General features: G+C 41.5%; 1 protein-coding gene across 2 annotated transcripts in view; it reads right to left on the bottom strand.

Moving 5' to 3' along the window:
- fndc3a (fibronectin type III domain containing 3A) overlaps positions 1 to 15,004 on the bottom strand; it is a 207,668-nt gene that overhangs the window by 168,534 nt on the left and 24,130 nt on the right. For both annotated transcript variants that reach the window (XM_080204233.1, XM_080204234.1), the window contains exon 2: positions 4,657 to 4,790. In XM_080204233.1, coding sequence (XP_080060359.1) covers positions 4,657 to 4,749 — 93 coding nt within the window. In that variant the 5' untranslated portion in view covers positions 4,750 to 4,790. The remainder of the gene's footprint in view (positions 1 to 4,656; positions 4,791 to 15,004) is intronic.

The following is a 15,004-nucleotide window of genomic DNA, read 5'->3' as shown; positions in this document are numbered from 1 at the left end:
CATGGCATTCCAATACTTGAGACAATAATAAATTAAATCTTCCAATCTATTCCATAAAATTAATGTCCAAGTCTCTTCCAGCCATTTCATCTATTTGGCTATGCTCTCAAATGCACATAAAATCTCAGCATCTCATTCATCAAACTTGGGAACAGCTTGTACATATCAGAACATCTCCCCACTAGTTTCCTGTCCAAAGCCACCTTCTTCCCTCCTCTGCACTAATCTATTATTTGCTGTTGTGTGCAACATTGGAAGCGCCTCTCTCTCTCTTTCCTTGCAACTTGCTCCATTTCTCTTTCAAACTTCCTCTTTGTCCCTTCACTCCCATTGGAATGTTCTCTCCCTTTCTCTTTTTTCTTCTCGATCTCTTTCTCTCTCCCCCACTCCTTATCCTGCATCTCTAACTTCTTAATTTCTATATCTCTTTCTAATTGAAGCTTAACTAGTTCAATTTCTTCACTTCTTGAAATTTTTGGTGCATCATGCAATCCTTGCAATTTTAAATGTTTCGCCGGGACATTAATATCAGCCTTTCTTATCCCTGCAGGTAATCCTAATTCCAATTTATCAGCCAATTCCATTATTTGATTTTTGGTTACTTTCTGCAAATTAGTTAATTACCTCTTCGCTCTAAGTTTTAGCAATTTCCGATGCCATTTTGGATTCTAATCTGTAAATTATACCTACCAGTAACTCCCTTCTTTTGGCCTGTGCTAGGGTACCTCTGGTGTAAGTAGGGTACTTACTTTTTATGGATTCTCAAATCCCACCAGTTACCAATAAATCCCAAAACAAATTTTACTATTCAGTAACTTGTCTCCCACCAAATTGTCACTAATCCACATCCAATAACCTTTATCCCACGTTTTGATATCCTAGATGAACCCCCACTTTTTGTTACAATCCCATTTTGTGTTGTAACTGAACAGGATGATCCCAGATCCCAACATTATCAAAAAAAGCTATGGTCCTGGTGTCAATCTCTGCAAAATTTTGCAGTTTCACTTTCTGCAATCCAAAAAAGCAAGTTTACCACAACTGTTTCCTGTTACTCAGCCAACTCTGTATCTATGTTTTCACTGTCCCTTTTATCCAATGAACCTCAACTTTGTGGTAAGCCTATTTTTGACCTTCCACCTCCCCACCGTATTGCTTAACCACCACGCTATGGATTTTGTTTCTAGTTACACTTCCCAGAGGAACCATCACTTTCACCAGTATTCAAAACTCAATATTGATTGGAGAGTGATATGAACTCAGAGGATACTAGTACTATCTACTTGGTCTTCCATTACTGTTTAATGGTCACCCATTCCCTCCCTGCCTGCATTTCCTTAAGCTATGGGTTTTCCTATCTATAGCTAATTTGATGGATTTTGCTTTCTCAAATTAACTTAAGTTGGTTTAAAGTTAACAAATAGTGGTTATTTCAGCCAAATGTAACTGTCACATGACACTTTGTACCTCAAACATTGGACTTTTTCCAAGCAGCTACTGTGCATTAGAAGCAAAACTTTAAATTTTATGAATGAATAGATGTGATACATCAATTGAGATCACAGATATAAAAACAGAGAATGGTGGGAACGAAAGCCCATTGACCTGAAATTGACCTGGGGAACGGCAAATTGTGTGGAGGGTGTGGAGAGTCTGCAGAAGGATCTAGATAGGCTGGGCGAATGGGCCAGGAAATGGCAAATGGAATTTAATGTTGGCAAGTGTGAGGTGGTCCACTTTGGTAGGAAAAATGGTAGGAAGGACTATTACTTACGAGGCGAAAAACTGCAGCAGGCGACGGTGCAGAGGGACCTCGGGGTCCTTGTGCATGAGTCGCAAAAACCCAGCTTGCAGGTGCAGCAGGTGGTCAGGAAGGCGAATGGGATGCTGGCCTTCATAGCGAAGGGGATTGAATATAAAAGTAGGGAGGTCTTGCTGCAGCTGTATAGGGCATTGGTGAGGCCGCAACTGGAGTACTGTGTGCATTTTTGGGCGCCGCACCTGCGCAAAGATATTTTGGCCTTGGAGGGAGTGCAGAGGAGGTTTACTAGGCTGATACCGGAGTTGAGGGGGTTGAGCTATGAGGAGAGGCTGAATAAACTGGGCTTGTACTCGTTAGAGTTTAGAAGAATGAGAGGAGATCTCATTGAGACGTATAAAATGATGAATGGGATGGATAGGATAGAGGTGGAAAGACTCTTCCCGCTCAAAAAAGACAATAGGACTAGGGGGCACAGCCTCAAGATAAAAGGGGGGCTGTTTAGAACGGAGTTGAGGAGGAACTTCTTCACTCAAAGGGTGGTGAATCTCTGGAATTCTCTGCCCGTTGAAGTGGTGGAGGCTGCCTCGCTAAATATTTTTAAGACGCGGGTTGATGGGTTTTTGATAGGAGAGGGGATTAAGGGTTATGGGGAGAGGGCGGGAAAGTGGAACTGAGCAGCGACAGATCAGCCATGATCTTATTGAATGGCGGGGCAGGCTCGAAGGGCTGGATGGCCTACTCCTGCTCCTATTTCTTATGTTCTTATGAAATACTAACCCTGTTATTATATCCACACTTGCCTGCTTGACCTAGAGTATTTGAGAATGCCTCACATACAAGAACTGATGGAATGCTGTTTAGTCTTGCTCACGTTTAATCCAAGACAATAATGTCATTAGAATTGTTCTATGCTGATGATGCCGCACTAGCATTCCATACCAAGGAACACCTTCAACAGCAAATGGACTCATGCTTGTAAAGAGTTTGGCTTGACCATCAACATCAGGGAGACAAATGTCACAGTCTAAAAATTGCCATACTGCCATTTATCAGCATTAGCAATGTGATACTGGAGATTGTTGATAGCTTCACACATCTGGGTTCTAGAATCAATCTGTCACTTGATGATGAAATCAACTCACGCATTACAAAAGCTAACAATATGCCCAAACTGAGTAAGAAAACGTGGAACAGCAAGTTGCCTGAGAATACCAAACTGCAAGTCTAACAAGCCTGCATCCTCAATGCACCTCTCCACAATAGTGAGACCAGAACAATATATGCCAGGCAGGAGAAAATGTTGAATAGTTTCCACTTTTGCTGTCTGTGACATATCCTTGGCATCTCTCAGCAGGGCAAGGTCACCAACTCAAAAGTCCTGGAGTGCAATAATTCCCTCACTATACGTTCATTGCTAAGCCAATGGCACCTGTGCTGGCTCAATCACGGTCATCAATGGATGACAGCTATATACCCAAAGACCTTCTATAGAGTGAACTGGCCACAGGGTGTCCAAATCTCCACTACATGGACACCTGCAATTGAGATACAAAGATGGGAGACACTGACAACAGGGAAAAAAATGTTTGCCTGTTTGGAGTGCTCAGAGTGAACAGAAATGAAAAGCTCAGTTGGCCAAGAAGCAGGCCCAGAGAATACAGAGGCAAGCAAATCATGCACTTTTGCAGCCCACTGTCTTCCTCTACAGCAAATGTAGCAGAGTCTGCCATGCCAGAGTGGGGCTCCAGAGATGCCTTGGACAACATTTAACAAAGTTGACCATCACAGCACAATCATTGTCTCACAAAATGGAAATCTAACAACCATAATGAATATTTCCAGTGTCCTATGTTTTCACTGCTTATTTCCAACACATTTTGCTTTTATATTAGTCACAATGTTGTGATTCTGACATTGGCAGCTCTTCCAAATATAAATATGGCAAAAGTGTCAGGTTTGTAATTTGAGTTCATTTCTGTTCTTTAGTACTGCAACGTAAATCACTTTACAAAGTCCTCAAGAACCAGAGAGTACACGACAGTAATCTGTCCCTTAACGTCAACAAAACAAAGGAGATTGTCATCGACTTCAAAATTGTAGTGGAGAACATTAAATGGGGATGAAGTAAAAATGGTCGAAAACCTCAAGTTTTTAGGTGTCCAGATCACCAACAACCTGTCTTGGTCCCCCCATGCCGACAGTATAGTTAAGAAAGCCCACCAATGCTCCATTTTCTCAGAAGATTAAGAAAATTTGATACGTCAACTACGGCTCTCACCAACTTTTACTGACGCACCATAGAAAGCATTCTTTCTGATTGTATCACAGCTTGGTATGCCTTCTGCTCGACCCAAAACCGCAAGAAACTACAAAAGGTCATGAATGTAGCCCAGTCCATCATGCAAACCAGCCTCCCATCCATTGATTCTGTCCACGCGCCCTGCTGCCTCGGCAAAACAGCCAGCATAATTAAAGATCCCACGCACCCTGGACATTCTCTCTTACACCTTCTTCCGTCGGGAAAAGTCTGAGGTCACGTACCAAACAACTCAAGAACAGCTTCTTCCCTGCTGTCACTATACTTTTGAATGGACCTACCCCGCATTAAGTTGATCTTTCTCTGCAACCTAGCTATGACCGTAACACTATTTTGCACTCCCTCGTTTCCTTCTCTATGAACATTATGCTTTGTCTGTATTGCATGCAAGAAACAATAATTTTCACTGTATACTAATACATGTGACAATAATAAATCAAGTTAAAAGTTCATAACTTTAACAGTGACAGTAAAACCAAATGAATGCCAAGGTTAAAAACAAAACCAATGCTGCTGCAAAATAATTGTAATGTTAAAGGGTCTGAAAATACTTTAGGATGATTTTTGCATTACTTACCTGTGTTCCATCCCCATTCACCAGGGGAGGCAGAAGAGATAAATCCACATTGAGGAGTGAGGGTGCGTCAAGTGGCGATGGTTTATCTGCCATTGTCAGAAGTACATATGTAGATCAACTTCCTCTTCCAACTCCTGTTTTGATAAAAGACAACAGTTTAAGTGAATTTGTAGCAGTATCTTGAATACAATATTTCAGCATTTAAACTCTCATGTTTAAACAACGATACTGGTTGTTTTATATTTAATTCATTAACATATCCTATGACACTACCCTGCTGCACCATCCTCCACCTTTCAGCGTCTCAGATTCCATAATCTGCCTGTCAGATCCCAAGACCCTATGATTTCAATTGAAACAGTTACTGGATTTAAGTTAATGTTCTTGATGGGGGCCTCACCAACCAGATGGAGGGGCATCCTTCCATGAGGGAAACCTGACCAAATTAAATGCTTGTAGGTAAGTAGGAGGCTTTCTACAGCATTTAGGTCTCTGGTGGCAGAAATCCCAGCTGCCAAGCACTGTAGGCCTTTCCATTGACAGTAAAGCCATCATGAGCCATGGCTAAATCCAGCTGGTCTCAAGGGGTTTCACCAAGAGTTGCGTTGAATCTCTGGACATAGGGAGTGCTGGCAAGGGCTTGGCTTTTGGCACCCTTGTGCCTGATAACGAGAAACACCTTTTCCAACGAAGGATTATCACTCATCCTTCCCTGAAATGATAGTCTTCATCCTTCTTCAGTCACCTCCACAAATTCCAAGTTTATGATGCTCTTCTGGTGCTGTTGCCTTTACCTCCATGAATTTATGTTTAGAAAGGAAGTCCCCAGTCTTGTACTTCCGATTCTTCAGTCTCCAGCTTCCAATATCCTTCTGCACCTCCATCTGGCCTCTTGCATTATCTTCTTTCTTTCGAGGCCTGCCACTGTGATGCCATTTATGCCAATTCATCTTTTGCTACCTTCATGGCTCCACAGCCCCATGTGCAGCTTCCAATGCAAATACAGGAGATGCAATTGCTATTCATTTATCTTATTCCAAACCATTGGAATGCATCAGCCATTTGCCCCAAATGCCTCTGGCTCACAACTTTAATTTCCCTTCCCATTCCCAGCCTGAACTCTGATACTTAAAATTTCATGAACAGTCTATTTTGCCTTTTTTTCCCTTAGCAATCTGCAGCTATCTGATAAGAACATAAGAAATAGGAGCAGGAGTAGACCATCTAGCCTGCCCCGCCATTCAATAAGATCATGGCTGATCTGAAGTGGATCAGTTGCACCTTCCCGCTTTCTCCCCATAACCCTTAATTCCCTTGTCTATCAGAAACCTATCTACCTGTAACTTAAATATATTCAGCGAGGTAGCCTCCACCACTTCAACAGGCAGCAAATTCCAGAGATGCACGACCCTTTGAGTGAAGAAGTTCCTCCTCAACTCCGATCTAAACTGCACCCCCCCCCCCTCCTTATTTTGAGGCTGTGCCCTCTAGTCTTGCTATCCTTTCTAAGCGGGAAGAATCTCTCTACCTCTACCCTGTCTATCCCCTTCATTATCTTATATGTCTCTATAAGATCCCCCCTCAGCCTTCTAAACTCCAATGAGTACAGACCCAGTCTATTCAATCTCTCTTCATAGGCTAACCCCCTCATCTCCGGTATCAGCCTAGTTGAACCTTCTCTGCACTCCCTCCAAGGCCAATGTATCCTTCCGCAAGTACGGCAACCAAAACTGCACACAGTACTCCAGCTGCAGCCTCACCAGTACCCTGTACAGTTGCAGCAAGACCTCAAAGCAGGGAGGGATATATTCTATCCCCCTCGCTATAAAGGCCAACATTCCATTCGCCTTCTTGATCACCTGCTGAGCCTGCAGACTGAGTTTCTGCGACTCGTGCACAAGGACCCCCAGGTCCCTTTGCACCGTAGCATTCTGCAGCTTTTCGCCTTTTAAGTAATAATCCCTCCTACTATTATTTTTACCAATGTGGATAACCTCACATTTGCTAACATTATACTCCATCTGCCAGGTCCTCGCCCACTCGCTCAACCTATCCAGATCTCTCTGCAGACTTTCCACACCCTCCACGCAATTTGCTTTTCCATTCATCTTCATGTTATCAGCAAATTTCATTATCCTACACTCAGCCCCCTCCTCCAGATCATGTATATAAATGGTAAACAGTTGAGGCCCCAGCACCGATCCTTGTGGCACTCCACTAGTCACCAACTGCCAACCAGAATAGCACCCATTGATTCCAACTCTCTGCTTCCTATAAACGAGCACAGTAATTTCAGCTGTCTTCTCATCTTTAAAGTTATTCAATTTGGTGTCCAATTCGCCGACTTTCTATCTCACCTCTCTACTTTGACTATTTACAGGCTTTTTATTTCTCTGATGTATCAAACACTTGAATGAGATTAAGTTATATCACTTACAATCACATATGTATTCATCATATATTATCAATGTCACCCTTTTCTAATGTTAACATGTCTCTCCTTAAACTTCAATTCTACATAAATGGTCTTGATTCAGAACAGTAATGCAAGTTGACCAATTTCATATCCTGAAACTCCCTTCCTAACAGCACTGTGGGTGTATCTACACCACTTGGACTGCTGTGGTTCAAGGAGGTGGCTCACTTTCTCAAGGGCAAATGATGACCTAGCCAGCAATGACTACATTGTGAAACAATACGTTTTTAGAACAGCAAAATATTGAGGATATAAGATATCTGAAATGAAAACAGAAAGTATGGAAATACTCAGCAGGTCAGGCAGCATCTGTGTTGAGAGAAACAGAGTGAAAATTTCAGGTTGATGACCTTTCACCTGAAACGCTCTGAGGCAGTTAATGAAGACACAATTCTGGAACAATTTAAGAGACAGTTTAATTCTAATACGGGGATTACAAACTTCTAGGAAAGATTAGGCCATATCACAAAGTCAAAGAGTTTTACAGTACAAAAAAAGATACTTTGGCCCATTGTGTCAGCACTAACCATCAAGCACCTACCTATTCCAATCCCATTTTCCAGCACTTGGTCCTGTTTGCTATGTTTCACTTTTTCATCTAAATGCTTCTTAAATGGTGAGGGTTCTTGCCTCTACCACCCTTTTAGGCAGCAAGTTTCATATTCCCACCACCCTCTGGGTTAAGGAGTTTCTCCCCAAATTCCCTCAAAATCTCCTGCATTTACCTCAAATCTATGCCTACTGGTTACTGACCTCTCTGAGGTTCCTTCCTATTTACTCTATGTCTTTCATAATTTTGTACACCTCAATCAGGTCCCCTTAGCCATCTCTACTCTAAAGAAAACTTCACCTGAGCCATCCTCTCTTCATAGCCTAAGTGCTCCAGCTTAGGCAACACCCTGGGGGGGGGGGGGGGGACACAGTCCGATGCAGACACCAGGAGAACGTGCAGACTCCATACAGACAGTGACCAAAGCTGGGAATTGAAACTGGGTCCCTAGCGCTGTGAGGCAACAGTGGTAACCACTGTGCCACCAATTTTCTTTTGATAGTGCGGTGACCAGATCTGTGCACACTACACCAGGGGCGACCTTTCAGAAGGCGTTTGACAAGGTACCTCACAAGAGGTTATTGCAGAAGGTCAGGGGGCATGGAGTTGGGGGTAGGGTGTTAGCGTGGATAGAGGATTGGTTGTCAAATAGGAGGCAGAGAGCAGGGGTCAATGGGTGCTATTCGGATTGGCGGTTGGTGACTAGTGGAGTGCCCCAGGGGTCGGTGCTGGGGCCTCAGCTATTTACCATTTATATAGATGATCTGGAGGAGGGAACCGAGTGTATGGTGTCGAAATTTGCTGATGACACCAAGATTGGTGGAAAGGCAAATTGTGCGGAGGGTGTGGAGAGTCTACAGAAGGATCTAGATAGGCTAGGCGAATGGGCCAGGAAATGGCAAATGGAATTTAATGTTGGCAAGTGCGAGGTGGTCCACTTTGGTAGGAATAATGGTAGGAAGGATTATTACTTACGTGGTGAAAAACTGCAGCAGGCGACGGTGCAGAGGGACCTCGGGGTCCTTGTGCATGAGTCGCAAAAACCCAGCTTGCAGGTGCAGCAGGTGGTCAGGAAGGTGAATGGGATGCTGGCCTTCATAGCGAGGGGGATTGAATATAAAAGTAGGGAGGTCTTGCTGCGGCTGTATAGGGCATTGGTGAGGCCGCAGCTGGAGTACTGTGTGCAGTTTTGGGCGCCGTACTTACGCAAGGATATTTTGGCCTTGGAGGGAGTGCAGAGGAGGTTTACTAGGCTGATACCAGAGTTGAGGGGGTTGAGTTATGAGGAGAGGCTGAATAAACTAGGCTTGTACTCGTTAGAGTTTAGAAGAATGAGGGGAGATCTCATTGAGACGTATAAGATGATGAATGGGATGGATAGGATAGAGGTGGAGAGGCTCTTCCCGCTCAGAAAGGACAGTAGGACTAGGGGGCACAGCCTCAAAATAAAGGGGGGGCGCGGTTTAGAACGGAGTTGAGGAAGAATTTCTTCACTCAAAGGGTGGTGAATCTCTGGAATTCTCTGCCCGTTGAAGTGGTGGAGGCTACCTCGCTAAATATTTTTAAGACGCGGGTTGATGGGTTTTTGATAAGCGAGGGGATTAAGGGTTATGGGGAGAGGGCGGGAATGTGGAACTGAGCCACGACAGATCAGCCATGATCTTATTGAATGGTGGCGCAGGCTTGAACGGCTAGATGGCCTACTCCTGCTCCTATTTCTTATGTTCTTATGTTCTAACGAGTGTTTTGTACAGCTCCATCATAACCTCCCTGCTCCTATATTCTAAGCCTCAGCTAATAAAGGCAAGAATCCTATTTTCATTTTTAACCATTTTTTCTATCCGTCCTGCTGCCTTCAGCAATCTTTGAACATGCACTCCAAGGTCCATCTGCTCCTCCACTTCCTAGCATCCTAACGTTCATTGTGTGTTCCTTGCTTTTTAAGTTCTCTTAAAATGCATCACCTCACACTTTAAGGTGAATTTCCATGTACCACTGTTCTACCCATCTGACCAAACTGTCGATATCATCCTGAAATCTAATGCTTTCAACCTCGCTATTTACCACACCACTAATTTTCGTGTCATGCTACCGCATTGATCACATCTAGGTAATTGATGTACACTACAAGCAACAATGGACCCAGCACCGATCTTTGTGATATACCAGTGGACATAGGCTTCCAGTCACAAAAACAATCGGCGACCATCACCCTCTGCCTCCTCCCAGTAAGCTAATTTTGGATTCAATTTGTCAAATACGAGCCAAAACGAATCACTTGCCTGATCAAATAGAGTTTAGAAGTATTTTTTGTTGCATAGGAGAATGAGAGCTTGCTGTTACAAGGGAGTGGTTGAAACAGGTAGCATTGATAACTTGTAATCATCCAGGTTACTTTTCTCTAAACTTTTCTAATGCATGTACAATCTACTCTTAATTCAGTCATATTTCACTCAGAATATTTTGAATGAACCAATCTCAATGCCACAGCATACCAAAGCACTACAGGAACATTAATCAACAGCAAAAATATTAGGCAGTTGTTGAAATGCATGTGATTGACATTTTAGTTATTTCACAAACTATCGTGACGGAGTTTGCTTGCTGAATAGTGCATTTAACCACAAAACTTGAATTAGTCCAGAGAAAAGTCCTATTAGTTCTCAACCATTCCCTCAGGAGTGACATCATGGCAGTAGTAGGAACTGATTCCTCTACCTTTGTTTGCGTATTAAACCTATTGCTTGGGTTTCTTCCTTACTGGGAAACAAATCCACTTGCACAGCATCAACTAATCCCTTGTCCATCCACAATTAAGATAACACACGACAGCACAGAGTCGCTGAGCAGAGACTGATGGCCAAGTTCTGCACACATGAGGACGGCCTCAACCGGGATCTTGGGTTCATGTTGCACTATCTGTAACCCCCATGATTTGCCTGGGTTTGCAAAACCTCACTTACTGTACTGTCTGGAGACAATACACATCTCTTTAACCTATGCCTAATGCTCTTTCCACTCACGTTGTCTGCATCTTTAAGACTTGAATAGCAGGTTAGTTGTAAAGGCTCGCATTCTAATCAGTAATCTGTAAACTGTGTGCGCTGTTATATGCTCTGAGGCCAGAACTTTCCATTCACCTGATGAAGGGGCAAACCCTGAAAGCTTGTGAGTTTACTATCAAATAAATTAGTTGGACTTTAACCTGGTGTTGTGAGACTTCTTACTGTGTGTATCCACAATTAACACGGCAGGGCTTCCTTACCAGCACTGTCAATGGCATCTCCACATCAACATTGATGTAGATGTGATGTGCATCTCCATATGAACACTGTCAATGGATTCAAAATTTCTATCAACAGAAATAGCCAATTTCACAATGACCAAATGATATCTGCATTGGATTCTTGACTATGTCAAATACAGCCACTTCCTCTGATCGTAACACTGATTTAAAGTGTTGGAGCAGTTTGAATTGATTTTATTTTACCTTCTGCTATGAGAATGGTATATAATTCTCTCTGGATAACCCAATGTAAAGTCTAGCAACATTCACCCTTGCCACACATTTCTCATAGTGCAGTTTCACAGCATAAACCATGCTGGCATCTAATGGTTGAATTATGAATGTCATGTTTTGAAGTAAAAATGTTAGCTTGGTTGGTATGCCCAGAGAGTCATAAATTTGAGAACCATCAAGATGACATTATTGCCTTGTGATGCCACACTTCAAAGTAATGCAGCCATTTTAAAAAAAACAGGCATTGGAACATTTTTGGTGTTCTCGCAGATTATCAGCTATGTAACTACTTCGCAGAACATAGCTGGAGTGGGGGGGGTGGGGGGGGGGGGGTGCGGCACAGGTGGAATTCTTTTATCAGCAGCAGTTTGCTCCCCCAGTAATGAGTGCAAAAGATGATATTTCCCTTTCCACAGTCTCCTCACACATTTTTAATCTACAAAAGCTAGTATTCTGTTCATGAGCCTTGACTTAAAACATTGGGCAGAATGATGATCATACAAGATGTCTTTAGATTTGAATAACGTTATAATTATTTTATCATGCATACAGTTGGTGACACACTTGATGGACAACTGTTAATACCAGCAGCCAAAGAACGATACTTGAGTCACCATGTGATTTACCACACATTAACTCCTGTTTCACAGAAGTGATGCTCAGGATCTCATTTCTCTGAGAAATATTTGAAAATACATTACAGCTTTGCAGGAAGACAAATTATTCTGTCAATTTATATAGATAGTCGATTTAGTTAGTACAAATACCAACCCTCCAATAATTAAAGTTGAATGTCTTAAAACCAATAAGAGTCTCCATATTAGGAAACAAATTCTTCCATGACTTGAGCCCATACTTCAAAAGGAAACGTACCAATATTTATTCCCCTCGCTCTCTGCTTTCTGAAGACGAAACCACACAGACGCCTTTCAAGTGTGCCTGACAACCATAACTCAAATATTTAGTTGAAATATCAACCACTCTGGAATTCAACTCAATTATTATCAGTAATTCAAACAACACTACGCACTACTTTAAAAGATTAAAAAATGTCACACTGAAGCAAGCTAAGAGATGCACAAATAAATTACAGCACGTCACAAGATGAAGTATTAGTAATGGATCAAGAGTTCAATGAATACCTAGTTTCTTCAGGTTTTGAAGTCCTTCATTACATTTCTAACTGACAAAGTACAAGCAGAAAACAGCAGTAATTATCTGCCACATTTGAACGAATAAATTTCCAAGCGCCAACTACAGACTACATTTTATCACACAAGTCCCTGATACTTTATTTAAATTTTTTTTTTAAACAATGTAAAAGTGACCCTTCCTATATCGAAATGTTTTAAGGACTGGCCAACCAGACATGTGAATAATTAAATCAAAATTAATCCCTCCCTCAAAATTCATGCAAATTATGTCTCCATTATAGTCATTTTTAACTGAAAATAGATGAAAGCGAGTAAACAAAGTTTCACATCTTGGATAGCTACATAGTAGCTTCAGTACAAACAGGAAAATGGGAACTTTTTCCTATCCCCACAATGCCCTCCACCAGCAACTCCATAAAATCAGTTAATTGCTTCTATTTGGATTTAAGCTCATCTCACCCTAACTATGGCCCTTAAACATCCAAAATATTCATTTTTTTCCTCAAAGCTTAGAACTCTATGCTTAAATTTCACAAGCTTCGAGTAACTTTTTTTTGGTTCACTGATTATTTCAAATAAAGAGCACAGGAATATTTTTTGATGTTTCCAACATTCAAAAGGGCAATTTTGTATAAGCTAACAGATTTCTAAACATGTTGCCACCTTTCAAGAACTACAAACTAATGGCTAACAGTACAGCTTAATTATCAGATGTATTAAACTGTTCTAATAAACTGTAAAACCTTTTAGTTAAACAGAATAAATCACATGCCATAATATATTTAAATATGCCAAACAATATAAAACTAATGCAATATTATTTTGGAAGATAAGTTACAGCTTCCATTAGAGTTCAGGATTTTTAAAAAAATTACACACACAACCTAAGCTCAAATTTGTTCAATCGACATTTAAATCCTTGGGAGGTGTAACTTTGCAACATAATTTAAAAATGCCTTCTTGTATGTACAGAAGATATTAATTAGAAACCAATCTGAGTAGCAGGTGCTGCCTCTCACAAAATGAATGAGAAGTCATTCCCTGCTGCCAACATATATGTTAGACACTTACAAAGCAACACCGAAAGGTTTATGGGGATGAATGGATTAGTTACTAACTAACCTCTTACCTGCAGTTTGATGTACAGTGAAGAGCTGAATTACATAGACTTTACAGTCCAGGAACATCCATTCAGCCCTCAAGCCATTCATGTACATCTTGGTTTGTCAGCATCTTATCTCCATCCACACATCTTGATACTTTGTATTCTGCATCACTTTTAAATGGTCTACTACCAATTTTATGTGACTTGGGATTTTTCCACCATAGAAAAAGTTTCTATCGACCCTTCAATTCTTTTCACTATATGGAGAAAACGGCCACGTAATGGGGCTGAGTAATCAGAGACCCAGGATAATGCTCTTGGAATCTGGGTTAGAATCCCACTTTGGCAGATGGTGAAATTTGAATTGAATAAAAGTCTGGAATTAAAAGTCTAATGATTATCATGAAACCATCAGCAACTGTTGTAAAAACCCACTTGGTTCAGTAATGTCCTCATTTGGTCTGGTCTAACGTGACTCCAGACTCTCAGCAATGTGGGTCTGAAATGTCCTCTGAAATGGCCAAAAAAACCACTTAATTCAAGATCAGTTAGAGATGTGCAACAAATGCAGGCTCAGCCCAGCAAAACCCACATCTCATGAAAGAATTTTTAAAAATTTAAATACCTCAATTAAATCACCTCTTAATCTCTACTTCAAAAAAAATACAAGCAACGTGTCCCTTTTAGACATGCTGGTGTATTTGTGCTGCACACTTTCCAAAGCGAATAAAGCTCTCCTGAGCTAGGCACTGAATGCAGTAGGCCAGATAAAGACTGAGATTCTGTTGGACCGACAGGGGGATTTGTCCCCTGGTCAGAGTACTATCGCAGAAAAGTGGGCTCGGCCCTTTATGGTTCCTGCTGCAACGGGTTTCATTAAATCCAGCCCTGGAGTTTAATTGGGGCTCTGTACGGCTGGCTTTACCATAAAATATAAAATGTCCTATCAATTTTTAAATTTTTTTGATAGTTGTTTCAACTATTGGTAATTTCCATACTTGGGCCTCTAACTCTCTCCTTACCTAAAGCTCCCTAATGTTTGCCGTAGGTCCAAAGCGTATCATTTCACATGCATCCAGAGTGAATCCCTGCTGCCACAGCTTTTGCCATCTCATTTAATCTACAATCAACTTTTTACTCTCATCCACATACCTATTGTGCCAGCCATCTTATAAATACAGCTCTCTTCTGTCAAGAAAGTCATTTATAAATTTAATGAAAAACTGTGGCCCCTGTACAGATCCCCAGAAGAAAACACGATAAATAATATTTTGCAAATTTGAGTAGTCACTGTTCAAGTTTTCCATTTGCTACCTCCTAACCTATTTCTTACCCAAGTCAAAAAGTTGCCTTGAATTGCATGTGCTCTCATTTTTGTTAAAAGGTGAATGCTTTCCATATCTTTGTATCTGTACGAAATAACCTCCATAAGGACTCCCTCATCTAACGTGTTAGTTACCTTCTCAAAACAGACCATTCAGACCTATAGGGCTATGCCTGTTTTTAAACTCCAGAACCTTCCTTCAAAACTATCATAGAATCC

The sequence above is a fragment of the Carcharhinus amblyrhynchos genome, chromosome 15, assembly GCF_965287045.1.
Source record: "Carcharhinus amblyrhynchos chromosome 15, sCarAmb.v2.hapA, whole genome shotgun sequence".
Taxonomy (NCBI): Eukaryota; Metazoa; Chordata; class Chondrichthyes; order Carcharhiniformes; family Carcharhinidae; genus Carcharhinus; species Carcharhinus amblyrhynchos.
Note: the sequence above shows the minus strand (reverse complement) of the source record. Positions and strands in the feature narration are given on the sequence as shown.